Source organism: Colius striatus, chromosome 14 (assembly GCF_028858725.1).
Source record: "Colius striatus isolate bColStr4 chromosome 14, bColStr4.1.hap1, whole genome shotgun sequence".
Classification (NCBI taxonomy): Eukaryota; Metazoa; Chordata; class Aves; order Coliiformes; family Coliidae; genus Colius; species Colius striatus.
Window position 1 is genome coordinate 9,706,815 of NC_084772.1, and position 26,607 is coordinate 9,733,421.

A 26,607-nucleotide genomic window follows, 5' to 3' on the forward strand; every position below is an offset into this window, starting at 1 on the left:
GAAAGTTTCTGCAGGGCTTTTAGGTTCCATGAAGAACAACAGCTTGATATAATTGTCATTGCAGTGTGGTTAACATTGAAAAAAAACAAATTCAGTCCTGGTCTTTCATTAAGGGCTACTGTTCTTTATCCTGCTTGACTATATATTAATTCTGGCAAAGGGTTGTAACAAGTTGTTTTTACCAGGCTAATTAGCATGTTATGAGTATATTATCTTATTTCAGTCCTTACCAGAGGAATATTTGGGACATTTCTCTTTGTCTTGTTAGGTATTTTGAAAAGCCTGTCTGTATGTCGGTATTATGCAGAATTCCATAAAGAATAATAATAATAAAGACAAAAGGAAATAGCTAAAGGTCAGGATGGATGAGGCATAGAGAAAGCAAACGTATGTAAATGCTACATATTCAATTTTGGATCAGGTTTGTTTGAACAGTTGGAAAAAACCTCTTCCTGTTTCATTAACAGAGCTATAGACAAAGGTGTTGTCTCCACTTGCCTCTTTCTCTGCCTTATCTTCTCAGAGGTTAAAGATATGGCCAGGTACTAGTGTAAAGCCCTGGACAACGCCACCTTTTTGTGAAACCACATATGGGGAATTAGGACTGAAATTTCTTGTAAGACTTTCAGAGGAGTCTGTCTGCAGTCTTATCAAAAGTGTGATCTCTCACTGAGCCCATTTATTAGAATTACATTGATAATATATAACTGCAAAGGCTTTTCAGGTCATCTGCCATATTTCAGTGCCAGCTGAAAGTTTACTGCTCCAAACTTCAGCAGGAAAACAGGAGAGACTATGCCATGCAGGGCACCATGGTACTGGTGACTAACTAGTGACTAACATGCTGTTGCCGCTGACAACATATGAACGTCTGTGTGACTTTGAATGGAGTCAGATAATGTGGTAATAAAAACATCAGTGACAAGCACATGCTAGTGGTGCAGTTATGAGTGTTCAGAATGCTTGATACCAACAGAGGAGAGTCAGTAAAAGATACTTTAGATAAACAAGATGTGCCAGAGTTTTATCTGTCCAGCAGGAAACTGCATATTTAGCATGTTAAAGATGTGATGGGGGATGGGCATGCTTTTAGCCAGTCAGCTTTTTTTCATTAGCACCATCATGAGCACAAAGAGGTTTTTTCCATCCACTGAGAACACAGTTGCCAGCCACTTCCCACCCATCCACACTTCCCTGTGACACTAGCTTCTTGGGCAGGTGCTGAGTACACCACAGCAATGCTGCCAGGGAGCTGTGGGGATTAGGCCATCCTCTAACTGCATGTGTTTTAATGCATCTAGAAATCTTGACAAACATACAGAGCCCTTGAATATAATCTCTCAACAAAATGTCTGGCTGGCGAAGGACACATCTGGAGAAACACAACATATGTCCCTCTGCCCACTCCATCGGGAAACAGCGCAGAGTAGGGTATGGTCTTTCCATCTAATGGAATTCTCAAAATGTGTTTGAATCTTAAAAAATATGTTGGAGGGCTTTCAGAACAAAATGTTTCAGACAAAATACAGGTTTTCTGCTCATTGCAGCAGAAACCGGAGTAATTGTAAGGACTTTGGTTCTTAAAATCGTAGAATGATAGAATCACAGAATGGTAGGAGTTGGAAAGGACCTTTAGAGATCATCTATTCCAACCCCTCCTGTCAAGGCAGGTCCACCTAGATCATGTCACACATAAACATGTCCAGGTGGGTTTTGAAAACCTCCAGAGAGAGAGCCTCCACACCCTCCTTGGGCAGCCTGGGCCAGGGCTCTGTCACTCATAGTAAAATACATCCCTAATGATCACAATCTATTAATCTAGATAAATTTTGTATGAGTCTTACTTTTTACAGGTAGAATAGCATTAGAATACTTGACTTTATCATTTGAGTGTGGAGATAGTTGTATGTTGCATCATTATTATATACACATTTATGTAGTAAAATTCCTGTGATTATGCACAAATTGCCAAGCAGATTGCAGAGCACAGAAAAGCAAGTCAAGAACACAAAAGTGACTAGAAAAGTCCAGTGTGCCTGTGAGTACTTTATTCTGGTTTATAATGCCCAAAATGAACTGGCTGCCTACCACTGTTCTGCCTATCAGTCAAAGCAGCACACTTCAAATAGTTCCAAACTTTCAAATTACCATCTGTTAAGATATAATCACAAGCCCACTGACAAGTGTTTGTCAGAAATCAGTTCATGCTAATTGGTCTCTTTTCCGACACACTTTAGTAGCTAATTTTTAAGACCCGAGAGCCATCATTACTACACATTAGTTGTCAAGATAATGACACAGCTGTCCTTTGGAAAAAAAAATAAAGAACCTAAAGTGCTTGAACTATCACAAAATTATAGGAGAATTGCTTTTAAACAGCCTTGTTAAAAATTTTAACTGAAATGAAATGAAGCGCTGATCAAAACAACATATCCCGTCACCAACAGCTGCATTCTTGTGCATCATTAGTAAATTTAATTTTGTTTTGTTTACAGTGAATGAAGAGGTGCAATGATCATGTGGAATTACCAGTGCAAGCTATTTTCATTCTTTTCAAACATGCCCTCTTCCTGATAGAATGATGCCTAATGATTTGTTGCATTCTGCATCTGCAGTAATCACGATTTCATCCTTATCTTTAATCACTGCATCTTTGCTATTCTTTCAAAGATGTGGTCAGCAGCTCTAGAGGGGGTCAGCAATGGCAACGATGCCTATTCTTACTAATGTCAATGAAAGAAATGACAGTAATAGGGCAAAATACAGCATTCACTGTTATACAATGTTAAATCCTGATAAGTAAATCTCACAGTGTTAGTCATAAAGCTGAAGCCTGTTTACAATTTTCATTTTTGCCCAGAGTCTCTATTTATTCCCATCAACACTCTGTTTCAGTTTTAACATCTGTTGGAAAATCTGCCTGCCTATTGTCTCCAAAGAAAGAAAACATTTTGTTGGGGGCTGCGTTCCTGTTGTATCTGCAATTATTTGAGGAACACCTTGTGTAAGGCTTGGTCTTTTCTCCCGGTGCTCATGACAACTCTGAAACATATAAAAATGGACCGCTTCTTGCCTCTTTTCAGACCTTCCTCCAGAAAGCAGAGTATCTGGAGAAGGGGCCTGCACAATACAAAAGGACCATGTGCAATAGCATTTCTGTTGTAGGTAAGTCTTAGTCAAGTAATCTGCATAAGACTTGAGTTTTCAGTTAATATATAGATTCCTTCTATAAGTCAATGTCTATATTGAATGTTCCCTGAGATGAAAGCATGGCTGAGAGGCAGTATGTCTCAATATATGTGAAATAATGAAAAAAAAACCCAAACCAAGCCCCACCTACATTAGATCAGTCCTTCAGTCCTCAGCTGGACCTAGTTCTAATCCTGCTGAAGCACCTGGCCTGCTCTTCATAGAATCACAGAATAGTAGGGGTTGGAAGGGACCGTTAGAGATCATCCAGTCCAACCCCTCTGGCCAAAGCAGGTCCCACCTAGATCAGGTGTACACAGGAATGTGTCCAAGCGGGTTTTGAAGACCTCTAGAGAAGAAGACTCCACACCCTCCCTGGGCAGCCTGTGACAGGTCTCCCGTTCCCTGGGGAGCCCAAAACTGGACACGGTACTCTTCAGTGGGACTTGAAAAATATGTGGAGTGTGAGTGAAAACAGAACTGCAGTATTTGCTTTAATGAGCAAAAGGCTAAAATCTGTTTTACTGACTCTTTGATAGGAGGAGCAAATGTTCAGTTTGCAAGGTCAGGCAGCTTCATTGTATTTATGAAGATCAAGAACTTAACAGCATCAGGCATGTTCTGTGGTTAAGAAAAAACTCAATGCTCAGCAGGCAAAACAGTGATAATCTTGGAAGGTGTTAAGGCAAATTGCAAGAAAAAAGGTCTATAAACAGGAAAATCCAAATAAGCAATGCTGTTATTGGGATTTGAAAATATAAGATGGCTCTTAGACTAATTCTAAGGCTACCCAGTACCATCCTGAAAAAAGACAATATTGAGAGGATTCTGAAAATGACTCCAATCACACTAGATAAAACATTTAAGAAAGCATCCTCTGTTAACAAAGAGAGAAGCATGTGATCTAAGCAGGTGATTTTCAGCTCTAATTTTTCTGATGCCTGGAAGTCAGGTATCTTGATCTCAGTGATATGGCTCCCTCTTTGATAAATGTAGACATTTGGATGAGAACTCAAATGTGAAGTTTCAAAATAATGTATAAAAAAATAACTGGATATGACTTTTTGAGAGATTGAAGCTAAACAGGTCGTCAGGTTTTATTGTTTTTCATGTTAGATTCCATTTATTTAGATTTATAATGGTTTAAGTTTATACAGCTATAAAAGGAAGTCTTAAGACAGATGAAATACCTGTCAAAGACCATTGGTTATAGCTAATAACCCAACTAATTAACAGCAATCTACAGTTATGTGACACCATTCATCTCCACACATAAAAGTGGTTTGCAAATGAATTATTGAAACATATGCAGTGAAAAACATTATCTGCATTTTATAGTGGGCAAATGGAGGTCTAGAGAGACTAAAGTGATTGCCATGGCAACACAAAATTTGTGTCAAGGCAAGGAAAAGTGCACGGAATTTTTTAACTGTCTGATGCACTGGTCTCTTTTTAGATTTTATTTCTTTTGTGTGTATTTGTTATTTCCTTCCTATCACTTTCATATCTCTGCTGACGTGTCCCAGCTACTCATTCCACACCTTTGACAGACATTTTCCAATTTGAAAGTCTTATATTAACAATTTTTTTTTCATTAAGTGTAAAAAAAAAAATTGATCTTTTGACTCTATTTGTATTTTAAGGTTATCAGACATAACAAAGAAGAGAATATTTTAAGCAGAAATAGCCTGTGCTCTTCACTGAGATGTATGTATGTGTATGTCCACAAAGGAGAACTAATATCAAGCAGGGAATTAGAATTAAGATATTTATTTTCTTTGGATAGGAACACTGGGTAAAGCATTCTACTGTATTTCTTCAGGTTTTTAACTTTGAAATAATGTTTTGACTTGGCATGAACAGACATTGCTCCAGTGAAATCAGTGACATGTAATGAAGTTCTGTTCCAGAGTGACCAAGTAAGTTTGTTATCCTACATGTATATCCATAGGTGGGTGTTTTTTCTTCATAAGCATTCACACAAAGGGCCCTCCTGACACTGTGAACTGCATATTCTTACCTTTGGTAACTGGCAACCATCACACTTGCACTGCGGAGAGCTGAAAGAACAGCTCAGCATAATTTCACACAAGAATCCTTTTCCATTGCACGCGGTCCTGTCCACGGTGGGCTGCTGCCTGCCTTGTGCACGTTGGCCTCAGCCTCCCTTTGGCTTGTGGCTGCTCTCAGCCTGCAGGATAGGCTCCCACCAGGCTCTGAGCCAATATAGCCTTACTGATGCTCATGTGGCACCTGCATGGGAAGTACTGGAACTCCATGGCTGCTGATGTGTGTTGTCAGGATCCCCGGACTGACCAAATCTCACATGTGGGATCTGTTGTACTATTGTGTTCCTTTAGTTAAAAGTAGTGAAATGCCAAAAGAAAATGATCTTTCAGAACTAAGACATTAGTTCCTCTCTGCATTTCCTTAGGTTTGTGTTGCTGCACTTGCATTAATTTCTGTAAAGCAATTAATGGCCTTCTGTGATTTACAATGGTATTTGCCATGTCATGTTTCTGAGTGAAGGTCTATTTCAGATTTCATTTCAGGGTTCTGCATACTAGAACTCACCATTTTAATATTTCAAGGGAAAGGCAGCTAAGCAAATAAATTTAGGGCTTATGATAAGGCTAGAGGGTTTAGAAGCATCTAGGTGACTGAAGTGCACACATCTCACTGACAGGAGCAACAGCAATGAGATTTCATTCAAAAGTGTGAGAGCTGAGTACAGAATGTGAGACCAATCCTTTCAGACTCAGGAGTGTTTATCTTCCACATAAAGTTTTCCACGTCAACTCTTCCCTTCACATCGTCCTGGTCACTCTTGCTGAACAAAATAAACTTGGAGAAAAGTGCAAAGAAGAGCAGCTAGTGAGATGATTCTATTTGTATTTTGAAGTTGCCTTGTCATAAGACATGACAAAGAAACTGGAAAGTGGAAGGTTTCTAACACTAAGAAGACTGAGTTTCTATTACCAATATGTGGTGAAAGAAACCCAACTGTGGGGGAGTTTTTTGAACGCAATGGAGCTTGATCAATCCGTGACTTAGTTGCCTGCAGCAGCAAACTCTGCCAGGACTCAAGTAAACCAGCTTAGTTGCAGGGGTTGGGGATAATTAACTGAACATGATGGAAGTGTCTAACAGTAGAACACATTTTGCCCTTGGCTATTCCAAAAACTGAACAAATAGGGGTAAATGGATTGTCCTGATGCTGCGACACTGTTTCACCCAGGTGAGAAAGTACTGACCATCCCATTATGAGCCCAGATGAGTCCTTGAATTCATTATATGTTTAGAGGAAAAAATAATCTAAGCATTGAAATAATATGGGAACCTACACACTCATAACTTTACAGTTATACAGTTACTATGGCTATACAGTTACCCTATGCATAAAGTTATATGTACAGGCAAGACCTGAGGTTGTATATATCAATATGTAATAGTGGAGATTTAACAGCAGTTACCTAAAATATATAATGAGATTTGGTTTTTTGCTTGTTCTTCACGTGCTACCCCTTTTCTTTCCTTTTGTATCCACTTGATGCCTTTTATTGAATCTTTTATTTAGCTCCTGTATTCAGGAAAAAAGCTTGTTCATGTGCTCCTGTAGTCACAAAACCATTTTCTGATTTTTTTCTGAGACTCACTCCAGCTTCTCATTTATCTTCCAGGCTGTCTTTGGAATTCTGCTTTTCCTCCCTTTTGCTTGACCTTTCTTGGTTTTATTTCTCCTGTTGTGTTGGCTATTTCTGTCTTTTCATGCTAATAGTCTCTTTTCATTCTAGGTATTGGAAATTGCTGAGAGATGACCTTCTCCATCTTGGTGGACTATCTCTTTTCCAATACTTCTCTTTACACATATTCTCTTCCTTCCCATTCCATGCTGTCCCTCCATTATCTTTCCTCCCTGATAAGACTATTTTTTACTACTTTCTTTGTCTTTTTGACCATTACTTTGTTCCTTTTGACCCAGTGTATTTGACCATTACTTTGTTCCTTTTGACCCAGTGTACAGTTTGAACACAATTTTGCTAGTATGTGTTGCTGAGGTTGGATTCAAACCTCTTGTTAACTAAGTGACGTTTCCTTCATCTTGGAGAGATTTTTCTATGTGAATATAACAAATGTGTGTTGCCCACTGCAGAATCTCAGCACTGTGAATTTCTAGCAAAGAAAATAACTGAGTAATAACTGTAAATAACTGAGTCACTTTACTCTTTAAATCTGGGGGATGCAGTTTAGTAGGGACAAACTCCCAATTCTTAATTACTTATAAATTTACAAATACTTTATTTACAGACTCTGCTTTGAAGGATGAACTTACCAAAAATGTAAGCTTCTGGGGGAGATTTAGATGTATTAATTGTGTAACTCATTATGCTAGATTAAACCTACATAAGTGTGGTTAAACATGCATGCTCAGTGTAATGGTTAGATTCTGATAGCATACTTCAGAAAAGTCGTGAGGACCAAGATACTCTCTTCTGGGTTTATGATGGGCAATTGTTAATTCCAGTGAACCTGCAGCAACTCCAGCTTGTCCAATGTAGGAATGAATAGGGCTGGTGGTTTACTCTGCTTGTGTAAACTACTGTAGGCATTGTCCCACTGCTGCAAAAGCCATTTGGGAAGTAAACAGGAGAAATCTAACCTGGTAGCTGTTTAAGGGTGTTGTTAGGCAGCCCTCTCGTGGCCATGTACGTTTTGGAGCCATTGTTTCAAAAAGCATTTTTAAACGGCCATTGTTCGGAGGAGAAATGTTTCTCATTTAAAATCTCTCCTGGGTACTGTTACAGTTGTTGAAGGTGTTGCTAACACCAACAACCTGTGGTCCTAATGCAGGACAAACTCAGTTTGTGTGCACTATTGATGGGGAATGGTTGAATTGCCAGCAGCTCTAAAGCCTGGCCTTCAGTGGCAATCCTCCATCCCCTGCTTCAGCATGGGTGGGGCTGTCCTATGTGAGCCCCATCTGCACTGTCCCTCGCCTCAGCAGTTGTCTGCTATCACAGAACACTGATCCTCTGCTTAGGGCAACTCCTTTGCACAGGGCGCTGCAGATTCTTCCTGGAGCATCTTGATTATTTTTTTTCTTTCTTTCTTTAGTTCTTGCCTGGCTCTGGATCTTGTAATACCCTGAACTCACCTTGTCTTTGCTAAAGATCAGTTAAATATTGATGTCTTTCAAACTGCTTAGCCCAACCTTACTTACATCGTTTTGACTTTAATCCTCATTGTCACTTCTGATAACAGCACAACACAAACAGTAGCCTGAAGGGCCGGGTCGTGAAACAGATTGGGAAGAGATGTCAGGGCAGAAACGTGAGATGCGAATGCTAAGAGGAATGAGAAACACTGAGAAACAAGAGAGGGAATCCCCTGTGCTTTAAATTTGGATCAGGTGCAGGAAACGGTCGGAGCTAAAAGCAAAGCACATTTTCCTGGAATTATGTGAAGAAATCGATGAATTATGGTTTGAGTTTTTCCATTTCCTGGCGAGGGGCGGAGAAGCTTGTTGCGTTTGTTTTCCACGTCTGCGGCCGTGCTTGCTTGCTCCCTGTCCCAGTGCGCGGCGGCAGCGCTGCTCGGGGGGACGGGAGCCTCCAGCGCCGAACCCTATGTGGGATCCGCGCTTCCCACAACGCCGGTGCTACCGGCTCTTGCCTGACACCGACGGACACACTGACCTTCTCCCACGTGGGAGTTGTTACGCTTCCGTTTCTGACCTCCCCGGCTGCCGCCTTGCTCCGGAGGAAGCCCGGCCAGCCTTCTGGTCACAGTTATCCCCGCGGCAGGTAACGGGAGGCCCCGCCGGCCCCGCGCCAACCCCGCGCCCCACCAGCGGGCCCGCGCCCGCGGCACCAACGGCCGCGCAGCGGCGCCGCGCGCCCTCCCGCGCGGCCGGTCCCGCCCGCGGCTGCGGCAGCCAATCGGCGCGGCCGCTGCCCGTGACGTTGCAGAGGGTTCGCTGCCGGGGGAGTTTGAAATCCGAGCGGGCGGCGCGGCGCGGGCAGCATGGCCGACCCGGGGTTGCCGCCGAGCGCGGCCCCGCGGGGGGAAGGCGAGGCCCCGCTGCCGGCCGCGAGCAGCGCCGGCCCGCCCGAGCGCGCCGAGGAGGCGAGGACAGGTAGGGCCCTGTCGCAGGCGGCTGCTCTGCGGGGAGGAGGGGACCCGGGCCGCTGCGGCCGGGCGCGCCCCGGTCCGGCCGCCGCTCCTGCAAGAAGAGAAGGGCCGCGGGCGCCGGCGCCCCGCTTTAGGGCAGTGCGGGGCATGTTGTGAGACCGGTCCAGGGCGCTCGTAGCTGCTCCGGGCCGGGCTGTAGAACCTTCTCCGCGGACGGAGGCCGCACAGTGTGCCCGGGCAGCCCGTGCCGCTGCAAGGCTGCCCATACCAGGAAGCGTTCTTCGTGTGCAGTCCGCCCCGTGCAGGTGCCGTACAGAGACCGAGGTGCCCGCGGCCGCACCCAGGCGGCGGCTCGGCGCTCCTGGGTTCTTGTGGCGGCTGGTGCGTGGCGCGGCGAGCGCGCTGGAGGCGGTGCCCTGCGGGGGGGCTGGGGCTGTGTTTGGGGAAAAACGCTTCACCGTGTTTTTTTTTCCTCTCTCGGTGTTGAATTTCTGGTTTTGTACCACCAGTGTCCAGGAACATGTATGTGCTTGAAACACTGACATTGAAAAATGCTGTCCTGGAAGTGACTCCCTTGCTCTCTGCCTTATTAGGGCAATATTGGAATTTTGATGCTTTTACTGTCTATGGAGTATTGCAGCTCACGGCTAGGTCTCTCTTTTGGAGACTTCTGAATGATAGAATCGCAGAATGGTAGGGGTTGGAAGGGACCTCTGAAGATCATCTGGTCCAACCCTCTGCTCAAGCAGTTCCACCTAGATCAGGTCACTAAGAAAGGTGTCCAGGTGGGTTTTGAAAACCTCCAGAGAAGGAAACTCCACATCCTCCCTGGGCAGCCTGTGCTAGGGCTCCATCACCCTTACAGTAAAGCTTTTCCTTAAACTTAAGTAGAACTTTGTATGTTCCAGCTTTTGTCCATTACCCCTAGTCCTATCACTGGACACTACAGAAAAAAGTGTTTCCTCATCCACTTGACATACACCTTTTAGATACTTGTAAGTATTAATGAGGTTTCCTCTCAGTCTTCTCTTCTTTAGGCTGAACAGCCCCAGATCCCGCTGCCTTTCCTCATAAAAGAGATGCTCCAGTCCCCTGATGGTCTTGGTGGCCTTGGTAGCTGAAGGCATGTTAACATTGCATCAAGCCCTTCAAAGTAGAGATGCAGCCAATGTCTAAGGAAGCTACAAATTACGATACCATGCCCCTTCTAAATACATTGCCTGAAATTTCTATGGAGAATTTAGGTGGGGAGATTATGATATTTGTTAGTTTCTTGAAACACAGAAAAGAATGCTTGTACTGAAGAACAGGAAAACACGAGAAGGAAAGGGCAATGATGAAAACACATCCGTAGGCAAGACTAGTGTTTGCAGTTTTCTTATGCATCTTATCTTTCAGTCTTTGCTCACAGTAATCCTGGGCATTGTTTTGGATCAGTTGGTGTGGGATCATCTGATTTTGTACATGTTCCAAAGTAATTTGGGTTATTGCTTGATATTGTCATGCAGGCAGTGTACTAACAAGGCATAATATGTACTTGGGAAAGATTTTAGATATTGCATATAGATCAGGGTAAATTAGCATGCAACTGCAGCTCTGAGCAGGTGACAGCAAATAGGGACATCCTCTTTTGGGACAGGGTAAATATTCTGAAGAAGAGAACAAGTAACCAAGTAAAATAGTCTCTTCATCAAGGGTAATTTAAGATGTGTTGTTGAAAGCAGGTTCATGATAGATCTTGGGCTGTACAGAAATTCTTTGGCAATAAAGGAGTGATGATTGCACTGAACTGACAGTTTGTTGGGCTTTGTTCCCACTCCTCTCCCTAGATCTGCTCCAGGAAGATGATGATTCCAGTAGTGATTATGGCAGTCGTGACAAGCCGGGGACTACTCTAGGAAGGACTGTACCGGATGGGAATGTGCTTTTTCCAGATCTTTTTCACACTGATCATCTTTTGTTTTACGAGCGATTTAAAGCTTACCAGGATTACATTTTGGGTAATTTCTTATTAGAAAAAGGACATGTAGACAGATTTCTTGTTACTGTTTAAATGATCCATCCAGTTTAAATTGAGTCAATTCTGTATTTAACTGGGATATGCTTTTAATACTGGGACTAGAAAAGATGCAGTGGCATGTCATCACTTGTGCTGTACCCTCAGCTGTGTTGGCTGGTGGACCAGGAGGCAATGCCTTTAGTATAAATAAATGAAATCAGAATGAAAGGCAAAGGTGCTAATAAGGGATTCTGTGCCTTGTTTTAACTGATCTTTTTTGTGTGTAGTAAGACTGTTCAAGGTAAGGCACAAAGTAGCTGTTTAATACAACTGGCACTGAAATCTTCAGCACCTGGAAGGTTGAGTATTGGATCTCTTACTCAAGAGCAGCACATGACAGATGACTCCCCCTCTCAGTACCAAAACAGCAAAAATGCTGATTGCTATCATGAGCAAAACAGAATAAAGTCTAGCTTTAGATACTGTAAAGGAGTATTTCAACTGTGGTGACTTTAATTTTCCAGTTATCTTGAAGATTTGCTTTCTGTCCTTGCTTAAATACACTGTCTTCAATTTCTTCAGCTGACTGCAAAGCTTCTGAGGTGAAAGAATTCACAGCTGAGTATCTGGAGAAGGTCCTTGAACCAGCTGGATGGCAGGCAGTCTGGCGCACTAACGTGTTTGAGGTCCTTGTTGAGGTAAGTGGAATACAGTTGCTCAGGCATTTGTATCCAATTGATATAATTTACCCCTGTAACAGACAGATCATTTATCTTTGAAGTTTATGAGCTGCTAGAAAATAGTGGTGTTTCCATATCCAATTGCTAGTGATGGCTAGAGCAATAAGACTTTTTTTCAAAGGGCTCCTTGCTTAAAATTGTAAGGGAGAACACCCAGTCAGTATGAGCTTTGAGGTATAACTCTGTGGGCACAGAGGGGATCCAGAGCTGGCTGTTGTAATGTAAGCTTTTCAAATATCAGACTGATAATTTGTTGGCTTTTTTTATCCTTTTAACCCATCTTGGCGCTGATAGTAGGTCTTCCACATTGTATGCTCCTGTCAGACCCATGGAGGTTTGATGGTTTGGGATACTCCTTTTCTAGGTCTCACAATGCCCAAATTGTACATCTTTGTGCAAACCTTGGATGTTTAAGGTTGCAGTTGCATTACATGTTTGAAGAGAGAAAGATCCCATAGCTTTTTAGCCTAGTTAGTGACAAAGTGGCTTTAACTTGACTTTCAGGGTTGTTAGTGTCTTGTGATCACTTCGAAAAATGAGCCTCATAGGAGAACCTGAGAATTGTAAGGTATTGGTTCATTTGAGGCTGAGGATACTACTTTTGCCTGCCACAAACAAACAAAAAACCTCCAAACCCACCAAAACAGGGAAGCAGCTTACTGGCCTTGTGTTAGTATTGTGAGGAATTTGAATGAAATTTTGATTGTGAAAAAAGCTCTAGTTCTGAGGAGCTTAACTCTGGGGTTGTCACTTCAGCTGTATGAGGCAACATGCATTGGTTTGTGTGGGCCAAGCAGCATGTCCTGCTGACTTATCCAGCCATCCTCAGCTGTAGCTAAGGTTCTGAAGAATTAAAAGAATTATTTGTTCCAACAGGTTGTTGATGTGGAGTATTCAGCTCTGAAAGCAGTTGTACAACTCGGCGAGCCTTTCCTGTGCGAGTCACGGGATAGCACCTTTACCTTGGAGTGTATGCAGGAGCTCTTGTTGCTGAAGGAGCGTCAGATACCACTGCAGGAGCTGTGGGTTGTATATGATGAGTCAGGAGAGTTTGACCAGACAGCCCTGGCCATAGAGCATGTCAGGTAGGAGAATGCTCAAGGTTTAATTTTTGTCTTGGAACAATTACACTCGGGCAGTATCCAATGGGCAGTGAGTTCTTGTCATACAAGCCAAGCTTTCCAAAACAGATCTGGTACTATAATGAGACTGCTTACAAAGAAAATGTTGTGTCCTCTGCAGCTCTGGTAATCACACAATCACAAGGTACATTTAGCTGCAACTTATTGTCAGTCTACTTTCTATGACTAAATGAGGGGAGAAAAAAAGTGTTGCTTTCCCTCTCTTTCCTGGCCCAGATTCCCTTGGATTGTATCATCTTGCTGGCTCCAGTGCAGTGTTCCTTTATCTTCTATAACATTTTGTCAGCCTTTTTCCTTCTGTTTTCTTCTTTCTGCCTTTTGCCTCCTCCACAAAATTTGCTCTTTATTCTTCAGATATCTGTTCACATCTTACCCCTTCTATTCTCTTTAACATCTCTGTTTCTTTTCCATGTGTCTTACTTTCATTACTACATGCCCTCTGAAATCTCTCTACAAGTAGGCAATAAAACTGCATGAAAAAGCTAAAATGGGAGGACTGACTTTCCTGTCTAGAAAATGGGCAGTTTCAGAGGTGGTGGATGCAGGAGGAGAAGGGACAAAGAGACACATTCTGAGAATTACTCAGTAGCAGAGGTCTAAGCTTTGAATGATGGAAATGACAAACTTATTGTCAAAAGAAAACCTATCTGGCCAAAACTAAACCACCAAGAAGCTTCAATATTTAGGAGTGTATGTCTTATTTTCAAATTCAGTGTTCAGTTTTCAACTCTCTTGTGATAAGAGGGGGGTTCAGGCTAATATGAATTTTGAGCTTTAATACACAAAATAATATGCAAGTGAACAAGACAAGAAAGATAACTTCTGTGTAGACTTAATAGCTTGCAGGACAGCAGAGAGAGGTGATGCTTCGAGATGAATTCTCAAATTGGTTACATGTGCGTTTCCAGTGCTGCTGTCTCTGCTCAGATAAATGTGGCCTCCTTTGTGTGCCTAAATGTTTACTTTGCTTCAAAAGGTTCTTCTACCAGTGCATCTGGAGGACCTGGGATGAGGAGGAGGAGGATGACTTTGATTACTTTGTGCGATGTGTTGAGCCTCGACTGAGATTGTAAGTGCAACACCTTTGATATTATTAGGGTAGAAGCACAGGAAAGGGTGACAGGGGGATAGTGACACATAACTAGATTTTAAGACCCCCACCTGTTCATTAGTAAATCAAAGCAAGTTTTTTCTAATGGCATTTGCTGTCTGGTCAGAATTTTCTATGGAAAGCGGGATGCAGCTGAGGTTGCTGCTTGATTTCTGAACCCCATTTTTTTTCCCTGTAATCCTTGACCTTCCATCAGATGGCACTCCAAACCCACCTATAGCCTCCTTCAAATTGCAAGCATATGGATTGTAATCTTAATTAAAGCTCGTGTGGGATGCTGTGATACCTCTGTGCATAGAATGTGAACAAGAATGGACTTGAATGTAAACAAAACCTTGTAAATTGGGCCTGCTGAAAAAGGAATGTGTGTATTTCTTTCCCTAGTGGGATTAGTCAGCATTAGGTTTTCTGAAAGTGTGTGTTTAGTGCTGTCCTAGCATATGGAACCTGAAGCAGTCGGTGCACAAGGACACAATCTGGTTATATTTTTGAGAGTGCTAAAGAACCAAAGAGAAACATAAAACAAACCTGTAACAAATGATTGAAAAGTGACTTTTACTGTAGATCTCCTGAGATTTGGTGCACTATCTTTTTCTTAAGACTTTTGTGAGAGAGTTATTTTTTTTTTTTATTCCTTTTCTTATTATAATTGAGTATCAGGAGTATCCAGAGTTTGTGATATTCAGATCTGGGTTTGATAATATATTGTACTGGGGAACAACAGCAGAGATTTATAACCTGTGCTCAAATGGTGTTTTGAATATGGCATAACATGTGCTAGAATATAGATTATAGCATATGCTGTACAAAGAAAATTAGAATTACCCACACTATAAAAGTGGCTGCAGGCTTCTCTTTCAGACAGGACACAATGTGACATTTGAGGCCTCTGATATGTCTGTATTTTTCTGAGATCATATAAGTTAGGAGGAAATGTTATATGTGGGAATTGTGTGTGTTTCTGAAGTGTTTATACTTGTATGTTCCAGAAAATGTCTATTCTGTTGTTGAATTTTTGGAGTGTTATGGAGACTTTGCACAGAATGAAACCTGAATGCAATGAGGTGCCATGGAATAATGTTTTTATTTTTTTAACACTGTGTGGCCTTACAGCCATTTTACCAGATGCTTAAACCCAAAATGCTTAAACAAGGTCTTCAAGCAGAAAATTAAATGTTAGCCTTTCTTATTCTCCCATACTATGACTGATACAAAGCCTGTCCTCCAACCTACACTGATGTTGGTGCAATCCTTTGTTGTTATCTTAGCATTGATGGGTCAGCTCAGAAGTAAGGTTAATCTTCCAATTCATGGAAACATGTAATGCTGTAAACTCTTCAAGTCTCTGGTGTGCACTGTTTTAATGAGAACAGGCAGTATCTTTACACTGCACATTAGGTTGTGCTAGTCTTCTGAGGCAAGTAAAGCTGTATGTATTATTTAAAGCTTGGCAAAACAGGATAGTTTAATGTACTTCCATACTGACCAGCTCTAAAATGTAGAGCATGCATTTCAGGGCCAAATCATGTGCAACATTTAGTTGCCTTCAAAAGTCTTATATATCCTTATTGCTATAAATTCTACTGTTACTCATGTGGTATTGACTTAATCTGTTGCCTCTGATAACCTTATTGCCAAAATTTTGTGAGGCTCTGTGTTTCTGTACATTGTTTTTTGTAACTGTATGACTAAGGACTAATTTTCTTGCTCTTTGCAGCATGCTTTAAGTGCACCCTTCAGAGAACCTCAATGTGGAGGGAACATTTTTGCCCTTGTATTTCATGTAGCCTCTTGAATAGAGCTATTTGTACTGTGTTAACTGTTTCCCTACAAAAATAATGTGAGATAATTAAATCTTGTTTAATTTTTATCATTAATTGCTGTGCAGCTTTTTTTTAGTGGCCACGGTAGGTCCTACATGATTGGCCCTGGAGTTCTCGGCACTGTCTAGCTGGCAGATGTCCTCATCTTTCTGACTTTGGCAATGCAGCTTTGGGCTGGCATTTTCTGGCTTGTGATTTCATTTATAGAGGATACACTTGGAGTGATGCAAAATTTGCTATGCAGTATCTTCACATCTTCATCTGATGCTGATAGTGCCTTTCTTATTTTGTATGTTTGTCCAGGTAGTTGTTTAGGTCATTGCTAATACAGACTTCACACTGTAGACTTTTTCTTCTATTTCAGATATTTTCTTGTTTATTGTAATAAATGTTTAAAAAAGACTAATTTTTATATCTAATTACCTCAGTTATTACTGTTTTTTATAGCTGTGTTTATGTCTTTTAAAGTGAGCTTCTGATAATTGTATGTAACCTTTCAAGGTGTATAGGGAACTACTTAAGTATATGTTTGTTCAGATTTTTGGTTTTGCTGCTTTCAAAACAAAATGAGCAGTGTTGATACAGACTGTAGAGAATCTCAACTAAAATACTGATGTAGAGCTCCTCAGGTGCTCTCTGGGCTTGTATTTGGTCTTTCAAAGTTGTGAATGTGAGAAACTGATCCCTTCCTCTGATTTGCAGGCATTATGACATCCTTGAACACCGTGTGCCTTCTGGGCTTGTAACTGATTACCAGAACTTGTTGTCTCAGTGTGAAGAGCTTTACAGGAAGTTTTTAGATGTGAGGAACAGCATATCAAGCAGTGATTCAGACTCAGAAGCAGAAAATGTCTCTATGGTGGAAGGACTGAAATTGTATGAGAAAATAGAGCACTTAAAGCAAAAGCTAAAACTCATTGAGAATCCTCTGCTGAGGTACTTGTGGGTCTGTGCAAGGAGGAGGGCTGCATGGGAAACTACATGTGGATGTTCTTTACTGAAGAAAGAACTGATGACTTTCTTGCTCTTCTTAGGTATGTGTTTGGCTACCAAAAATACAGTGGTTTCCAAGCTAAAGGGCTGAGACAAACAGGTTCCAAGGTCATTCATGTTGTATCATCAACCATGATGGCAAGTCTGCTGCAGGCATTGATAAGGGACAAACTTTGCCCTGAGACTTGTGGTGAAGAGCTAGAAATACAGGTATGGTAACAGGAATTGTCTATCTGCATATACTTTGTTTCTTGAGGGGAAAAAAAAATGTGAAAGAATGGTAAGTTATCACCTGCATGATGCTACATTTGCACAGTGTTACTTTTTGTCAGTTCAAAAAAAAGCACTGCAATTTAAACAGTAAGTGGTAAGACTGGATGATACAGATAGTTTTCATTTCTCTGAGTAGTCTATACAAACAATTTATTTCCTGTGTGTAAGAAATAATGAGATAAACCTTCTGTAATAATTCTACAATGAAACACGGAAAAGTGGAATCCTTTAAATTTAGTTTTGAAGTACCTTGATCTCTTGATGCTATTGATAACGATCCTCAGTTTGAAGACAGAAATGTCATTCTGTTGCTTTGGTTCTCTGTAGGAGAGACAGTTATTTTAGAATAATTATGTTTGTTTTAGTGAATTCAGACAAGAGTTATCACTTCAGCAGGGTTTTTTGGACTCAAATTAAATTGCTTGCTGTATTCTGATTAAGTTTGAGGATTACAGATGGCCAAAATGGAGCCACAGGGAAGGCCCTGGATTAACGTTGGGGCCAGAAATCAGATTTTCTGACTTTGCAATTGAAAAATGCTCTCCCTATGTTTACTCTGGAATTTGCTTAGAAGCAATAAAGGTATAATTTTTCTGTACTGCTTGTTTTCCTTCAATATGGAATCCCTCAGTAATACTTGTGAAGGCTATCAGCCTTCCCTCTTTAGGCAAGTAAAAGGACCATGTGGACCCCATCTTTGCCACTGTAATAGCTGAGCTGCCTTTTTGGGGTGACTTGCACCAAGAGTGAGGGATTATGTCTGTTCAGACCAGTTTCGATCTAGTTGTTGCATTTTATTTTCTTTACCTTCTGTCATCTGTTTCTTCAGTAGCCAGTCACTTGAGGCACAGTTTCAATGTTGGCCTGCAACCAAAGCCATATTGAGGTTTGCTTTTCTAGTGCATATGCTCTTCAATCTGTGTGTCTGCTCCAGTTTTCTCATGGGGGAATGGACATGACACAAACACCAAAGGAAGGTTTTAAGGCTGCTTTTGTCCAGCATACTACGATTCTTGAATTAAAAGTAGAAGTTGTGTATTACTGGTACTGTTAAAAAGGGTTTCTTTTAAGCAAAAGCAACAACATTTAATTGAAAAGCAAGCTTTAAGGGTATAAATGCACCCATTTTTAGAGTATTCTTCGGGAACTGATTATATTGTTTGTCTCTTACAGTTTCACAATGATCCACTGGCAGCTGTAAACTCCTGTTATGAGGGAGACACAGTCATCATTTGTCCTGGTCATTATGTTGTAGATGGCATGTTCTGCATTGCTGATTCAATTAAACTTGAAGGTAGGAGATTTGCTAGCATCAAGATCCTTAAAGTAAAGTAAATGTCTTAAACCAGCTGTACAATAAGCATTTACTTTTTGTGGTGTTTGGCAGGAGCATTTGCTTTTTTCTTCAGAGTTCCTATTTCTGCTTGTAGAGCTGTGTTTAATGCAGGATAGAGTGAGCTGTTTTATTAGCTGTAGTTATTTCACAGAATCACAGACTGGTAGGATTCAACAGAAACATGAGAGGCTTGGATTTTCTAATCAAGGAAGCACAAAAGTAATTCTGATAGGCTTCACTTTTTAGAGCCAGTAACTTGAGTATTTGGAGATGTCCTTGCTGTTCTTTGCATGTCATAATCTGCTTCAGAGGTATAATCTGAATCTCTCTACCAATATAACATGAGTGAATACAGAGAGAAAGAGCCAAGTGCTGTTAGAATTTAGTTTATGGCACTTCCTGCACGTCAGCGATGTGCGTGGGGACTGCCAATGTGAGTCTGCATTATGTAAAGTGTGTGAGTAGAGCAGGGAGCTATTAATTTAATGTGTATTTTTCCTGTAGAATCAGCATATGTGATTCCATTTTTCTTGTAAAATGTTTTAAATACTCCTGCCTTGTCTAGGATCTGTTGCTATCTCTTCCTCCCAATTCCTGATTTCTCAGTGCAATTCCTTTGTAACAGTGTAGTAGTCTGGATATCACTGGTGCTTGTGCAGCTGTTCAGATACTGATTTAGATTCATTTTATCTTTGTCAAAACTTCTTAATGGGAAAGAAGGCTGGAAGTTTAATTTCCTGCTGTTTTGGACTTTTTTTTTACCTTTATTTTATGAGTGGTGTTTTCTTTCTCACCCTGCTCTTGTGTATGCTTGATTTATATAGATATGCATGCTGATAGACAATGCACCTGCAAGATAAAGGGCCTCAAAGTGCTTTTTTTATCTGCAAGAATTGACATTGTTCTAAAATGGTGTGGAGTGATATTTATTGCTTTTGGAGCTTTGAGGAAACTAATACAAATGGTGCAGTAGCACACCTTTTTAGAAGGATGAGCTACTCTATTTTAAGGAGCAAGGGACATAAATTTGTATCTTTAGTACAAACCACTCTAAATACCCTGACATACTCAATGTTCAGTCTTCTTATATGGACTTGTTTTGGAGAAGTTTTTATAACAATAGTAGCAGCCAAAAATGTTTGAAGTAGGAGCATCAAGAAAAGTTTTGCGGGTAGTGATTTGAGCAGGTGACTGTTTTGGTGGTTTTCTTGGAATGAAGCAGTGACTCATCAAAGATATAATGTCAGTTTGCTTAGTAGAGCCTCTTTTTTTTTTTCCAGCCACTGTGCAAGTCAGTGCCAAGGTTGAAAGCATGAGGATTAGTAAGTCAAGGATAAATAAAAACATGAAAGAACCAACTAAGGTTAAAGCAGTAGCAGTTGCAGGAAAATAGTGTTAAGGATAACTTCAATGCTTGACAAAAATGTCCCAAAGGCACCTAAAAACTTCCCTTTTTCTTGTGCTATAGTTGTTTAAGTTGTGTGGGAACCTGTAGCATGAACCCATCTCATCCCTGTGCAGGCTGTTACAGGGTTTGAAGCAGGGTGCAGAGCTGTGACTGCATGATGTGTTGAACACTGCCTGACTGCAGCTGAGTCTTCCTGCTAGAGCCGCTACTTCAGAAGTGAAGTATAAAGCAAGCTAAAAGTGAGGTTAGGAAAACTGCAGGTGGTCTGTAGGACAATATTCCTAAACCCTTTGGCTTAGATAATAACCTCTTTCTGTAGTGGTGTGAATTGAAACTAGATTTGCTGTTTTCTGTCCTGTGGTGCTCTCTCTTTATGTAAACTACCCCATGCCATCCCCTTCCCAGGAGTGACCATAAATCAGTAGCAGTGGGATGTAGGCACAAATGTGGCTTGGACCAGCCAGCTTGAATAAAGATGGTAGGGACAAGTTAATGCAGCTGGCAAGCTACTTCCAATTATCAGAAACAGGTGCTGCAAGTTAATCAATTGGGCCCTGGGTAATCACATGGGCAGAAGCAGCATATAAGGAAATAGCTAGCAAAGGAAGGGTGGCTTCAAGTCAACTCTGTTGGGTGTACTACGTTGCCTGTGTATGTCTCTGCATGTGTATTACCTAGATTCTCTAAATCTTTGAATGAATATTGCTTGCACCTCTACAACAGTGGGAAAAGATTTCTAGGTAGTATGTGTTGAAGTATCAATCACTTAACTTTGAATTACGTGTGCTGTCTTTAAAACTTTTCTACCATCTCTTGTTCAAAGCACTTTTTTTAAACCTTTCTACTTGCATATTACAGTATTTACTTATAAACTTGTTTAAGAGCTGAGCTCCTTCTGAGGCACTTCTTATCTGAGTTTGTGTGTGCTTTCAGAAAATGATAGGACTCATGCTGCTTTAATAGGCATTGCATTATTGCTTTCCTTATCATGATTCTTGTCAGTGACAAGCAATAAAAGCTTTACATGCTCATAAATTTCCCTGTAAGTGGTTGAATGCTGACAGCTGTGGATGGCTTAGTAAATCAATATTGGCATATGCTTGTGAAAGTTTATTTTTAATCTGAACTAATCTGGAAGCCTATGTAACACAGGAACATTAAATTTGGACCCAGATTTCATTTAAATAGGGAACTTGAATGAAGTTTACTAACAATATTAAGTCCTTTGCATTTGCTTCCTTATGCTTCCTATACTTTTTCCCTGTGCTCTTTGAAACTTCTACCTGCTCTAGAGAACTTCTGTTTTTTGCAAGCAGACTGCAGGTGCCTGTGTGTCCTTGGTTGTTGCATCTCCCTGCTCTGTTTTAACTTTTGGGAATGAGAAGTTTGGCTTTGGGAAATGTAAGCTCTGTTCAACTGCCTAAAATTACTTTACATTTTATTGTGTCATTCAAGTAGGGTTTCTTTGCAGTTTGGTTTTGTATGCCTGTGCCTTGGTACAGAGGGAATGTAAGGTGTAGCCTGGCCACTAGGTAGAAAAATCCTAGTCAAGACATTAGACCTCAAGTTTTTAAGTTTGATTTCAATTAATTAAATGCCTATTATGTGCTGAGATCTGACTGTTACCAGTTACTCATCCAGCTTGCATCTCTCACCTCTTCTTTAAGGCTATGGCCTGCCAGATGATGTTGTGATAGAAAAACGGGGGAAAGGAGACAACTTTATTGATTGTTCAGGGACCGATATAAGGATCTCGACTTTGAAGTTAGTGCAACATGATGCTGTGGAAGGCATTTTAAGTAAGTATAAAAGCATCTCGACCCTTTTGTGACTTTCAGAATTTACTGTTAGAAATAAAACTGGGAACCAGTGTTGGAGTTCACTAGTTTTTACAAAATGTTGTAGAGGGAAGCCCTACAGGTATAAATATCAAGTCTTCCCCCTTTTTGTGTTTTTTTAACAATCACAGAATGGTAGGGGTTGGGAGGGACCTCTAAAGATCATCCCATCCACCCCCTGCTAAAGCAGGTCCACGTAGATCAGGTTGCACAGGAACATGACCAGGTGGGTTTTGAAAACCTTCAGAGAAGGAGACTTTACAACCAATGTGGACATCAAAATTACTTCTTTTTGTGCTTTCAAGCTAACATGACTTATACTTGGATAAGATCATTTGACTTGATTATATTTCTGCTGTTAAGACAGCCTGACTCTGCTCCACAGCTTGTTTCAGACTACTTGGAAAAGAAAATAATTCTTTCTACAAAAGAACCCTCATGGCAATGTTCAGCTGCAGTGGAACCCAGCCACCTCTCCATTAAGGAGTGGCATATGCTGTAGAAGTAGTGTAGAACTTTGCTGTCAGCATGTTCAAATTGAGGCTCAGATAATCCTGAATTATATCCAATGAGTTTGTTGTCTATGGCCTTCTGTCTTTGCTGAAGGTGCTAATTAATACTTTTCCTCAACAGGCCTTTGGTTTGAAACATGTTAACATTTATTAACACCTGTATACATATATTTAATATCTTATTAATTGAAAAGTCTCTTAGGAAGGTAATGAAAAGAATAGTTGCTCTCACTTTGAGGAAAAAAAAGCCCCAAATCCTCTAAGACAAGTCTCTGACTGTTGCTCCCTTGCAGCAGTGTTCCTGTTTGTACTAGAAAAATTGCATGAGTTCAAACCATCAGTAAAATGCATCAGCCAATCAGTAAAATTAACTTGAAGTTGATAAAAATAAAGTAGTAACTTTTTCACACTGCAAAAGTGATCCAAAATGAAGTCTATCTATCTGTAGGAAGGGTTTACCTTTGCATAGCTGTATGATTTAACAGTATTTTTTTTCTGTGTATGTAGATGTGCATCATGGGAAAACTACCCTGGAGAACTGTGTGCTACAATGTGAAACTACAGGCATAACAGTGAGAACATCAGCTGAGCTATTAATGAAAAACTCAGATCTGTATGGTGCCAAGGTACAAACAAATTCTTAACTCTGGCTTATTTCAAGAATTAAAATAAAGATTTGTTTAATACAGTCAGTAACAGGATGACTTTTAACTTTTACAAATTTGGACATGATAGTTTGAGACTCATCCAAGGAGTCTTATAGCCTCCAAAGGTATCTAGTGAAGTTGCTCATGCTGACTTATGTATGGTGATATGAAAATAATGTACTAATAGGGGACATATGTGAAGTAATGGTTGCTGCATTGTTGGACCAATTCATATCCTGCAATATTTTTCAAGTGATTTTCTATTTTCTCTGCTCATAAATAATTTTCTCATGAAACCTTGAATTTATTCTGCAAGTGAATTGCACTTTTTGGACAACTTGTCCATTGATGCTTGCAGAAGGATGATAAACACAGGATGGAACTTTGATTTGAACAGTTTGAAGAATGATGAGGCTTTGAGTGTTGAGGTGAATGACTAAAGAACAAGAAAGTAATGCAAGGTTGTGCAGTTAGTCTTTTATGAGCTGGTGCTGATAATACTATCCATGGTGCCTCAACCTGGAGTATTGCTGCTTAGGCTGATTAATGAAGCCACACGGCTGAAGTGGTACCACAGTTTTGTGTTGAGCAACCTGGGAGATGAACACAGAGATCCACAGCAGAGTTGTCTTGTCAAGTTAAATTGGAAATGTGCCCCAACTACTTGTGAACTGCAATCAATTTTATATTGTAGGGTGCTGGTGTGGAAATATATCCAGGGAGTACGTGTACGCTGGTAGGCAACGGCATCCACCACTGCAAGGAGGGAATCCTTATAAAGGTCTGTTCAAGGCAGAGTGTTCTTGTTTCTCAAAAGCTTATATGTGTCAGAATTAAAGCAAATAATCTGTGTTTAGGTTGGCTTAGAGTCTTGCTGCCTCATGGTAGAACTGTTGTGTTACAGATGCTGGTAATATTACTTGCTTGCCTTGGGCTGGTCCACCAAAGCAAGTGTACTTGCTTTATTTCTTACAGAAAGAAGATGCCTTTTGCCATGTCACTTAAGTAAATAATGAAATTCTAGCTGGTATCTAGAACTGATTCTGCCTAAAACGGGAATATCTTGCATACCTAGCAGGACATAACGTGTTTGGTTTCCATTTTTTTTTTCTGTAGAACTTCTTAGATGAACATTATGACATCCCCAAGATAACCATGGTTAGTAATGTGATCCATAATAATGAAGGATATGGTGTGGTCCTGGTTAGACCAACAATGCCCTCTGATGTAAAGGATGCTTCAGCAAAGAGATCAGAAGGTACTTTTCCTTTCTTAAAAGAAACTCCTAAAACAGCAAAGCTAGTATACCCAGATTTTTGGATTCCATAATAAAGTCTCATACACTTTCTAATAATATCTAGATTGATTTAGCTGAAATAAATCTCCATAACTTTCAAAACACTGGCATTTCCTAAAGGATGAATGTGCTGTGGAAAAATGCTGTAAATGTCTGTACTTTGTGGGGTGGGTGCACTTCCCTTGTCCTTATGTGCCTGATCGGTGCTCCCTTCTAAGCAGAGCCTGTATGACTGATGGCCTCCCTTGGTCATGCAGAAACAAGAGTGTCACCAGCAGGAAAGCAGATGTGGCTTCTCTCACAACTCTTCTGATTCATGCTAATTTTTTGCTCTTTTTTTTTTTTGTGTATGATAGCTGAGACATGCTCCCCACATAGAAATATTTTTCCTCTTCTTAAGCAGCAGTCTTTGCCTTAAGCATCTTACCCTGTATTTGGAATATGTAGCTGTCACTAAGTAGCTGTCTCAAAAGTGAGTGGAATGAGGTGAAAATGTTAAGACTGAAGAAAATTTAATTCCAGGAGTTTGAAATTATTTGACTGTTTTGCATGATTGTTGATGACTTTCTTGTTTCCTGATGTAGGGAACACACCACCTCCCCAGCCAGGTGAGGGTGGGGCAGCCTATGAAGAGGGCTTCAGGCAAAAACTACCTGGATGTATAGCTGATGAGCTGGAGCTTTGTGAGCAAACTGAGATTCCTGAAGGCAATTATGAAATTGCAAACGAACTTGGAGCTACTTCTGCAAAGAAGAGCCAGATGCACAAGAAAAGACTGAGTGAACTGGGAATCACAGAAGCTGATGACAACTTAATGTCACAGGAAATGTTTGTTTCAATTGTGGGTAATCAGTTCAAGTGGAATGGGAAAGGAAGTTTTGGTACCTTTCTTTTCTGAATCCTAATGCTGCTGCAGTAAGAGATTTGCACAAGCTGTTACTTTTACTGCTGCTTTCCGAGGAGTTAACCTGTTTCATTAGCCTTCCATAATGTTACTAAAATGTGACAGATATTTATTAATAGTATATATTGCATGTGGAAATTTTGCTTCCTTGCTGCAAGTATGGATAACGGGGTAGAAAACAGAACTCTAGCATGGAGACCGTGTATGTATTCTGTTAATCTACATGCTGCCTCTTTGCTAGCTCTGGATGATTGTGTATTTATTTAACTTCTCATTGTAAAAAGAAAAACAGTCTTCAAAATAAAGGAAATACCAATAGGACTTATAATGGAAAAATGGATAACAAATGTACAGCAATTAGTAGTACATATTCCTTAAAATGTCATTATTTTTTTAAAGTATCTTTAGTCTGCAGCTGACTGCTACAAGATTGACATAATGTTTTACATTGAACAGAAGCTAGTGAAATATTCTTCCATAGGAATGAAAAAGTTGGCTGCCATGCGTCATATCTGGAGGATTTTCTCAAACTTGGTGCTAGGAAGGGTAGAGCTTCAGTCTTGCTGGGTTTTTCCATGCCCAGCTCTACACTTCCAACAGCTGTCAGTGCTGGTGTGTCTTTGTCTTAGGGAGGACAGCACCTAACTAAACCCTGTTAATCTGAATGAAGAGAAATCAAGGAAGACATCTCTCCTTCTGTTAGTGGTATTCATACTGTACCTCTCAGTGCATCGTTCTACAATTTTAAAAACTGCATGCCATTTCTAGCTGCTGAGGCTTTGGAAATGAATGAAAAATTTCAAAAAGGCTTTTCACTGCAATCTTGTTCACAGCTGTGGAACATTCAAAAGCACTTCAGTGGCTCACTGTTGCACTCAGTTTTCACTTGAGGGAAAAATTGGAAGGCCTGCCTGATTGAGGACTGTTCCTTCTCAGTGCTTCTCTGATTTTTAATTAGAAATCTAGATACCTTATGCAAACTTTTGTACTGTCTTTAAGAGTTGTTGGTCAGTTTTCAAACTAGTGTGTGAAATGCCTTGTAGGAAAATAATAATTCCTAAGTGAGTCAGGATGTCCTATGAAGTGGCATCAAATATGATATTAAGAAGGGAAAAACATGTTGCAACAAGTGGACTTTGGAATTGTTTCTGAAAGTCGCTTAGCAGGTGTGTGCCTTCACTAGAAGTGTGTTGCCTAGAAGTGGATTTTTCACTAGCTTTTTTTAAATGGAGATGGCAGTGAAAATTCCCTTCAGTACATGAT

At 40.6% G+C, this 26,607-nt stretch overlaps 1 protein-coding gene across 1 annotated transcript; it reads left to right on the plus strand.

The window, feature by feature from the left end:
• The first annotated feature begins 9,213 nt into the window (after nucleotides 1-9,213).
• On the plus strand, nucleotides 9,214-25,637 carry SHCBP1 (SHC binding and spindle associated 1). Its single transcript, XM_062007857.1, has 13 exons — nucleotides 9,214-9,325; nucleotides 11,151-11,321; nucleotides 11,903-12,018; nucleotides 12,937-13,145; nucleotides 14,179-14,271; nucleotides 16,839-17,072; nucleotides 17,171-17,339; nucleotides 18,576-18,696; nucleotides 21,814-21,945; nucleotides 23,004-23,122; nucleotides 23,838-23,924; nucleotides 24,260-24,401; nucleotides 25,025-25,637. Exons 1-13 carry the CDS (start codon nucleotides 9,214-9,216, stop codon nucleotides 25,336-25,338), a joined length of 2,019 nt encoding a protein of 672 aa, XP_061863841.1. The 3' UTR covers nucleotides 25,339-25,637.
• The last annotated feature ends 970 nt before the right edge of the window (nucleotides 25,638-26,607 follow it).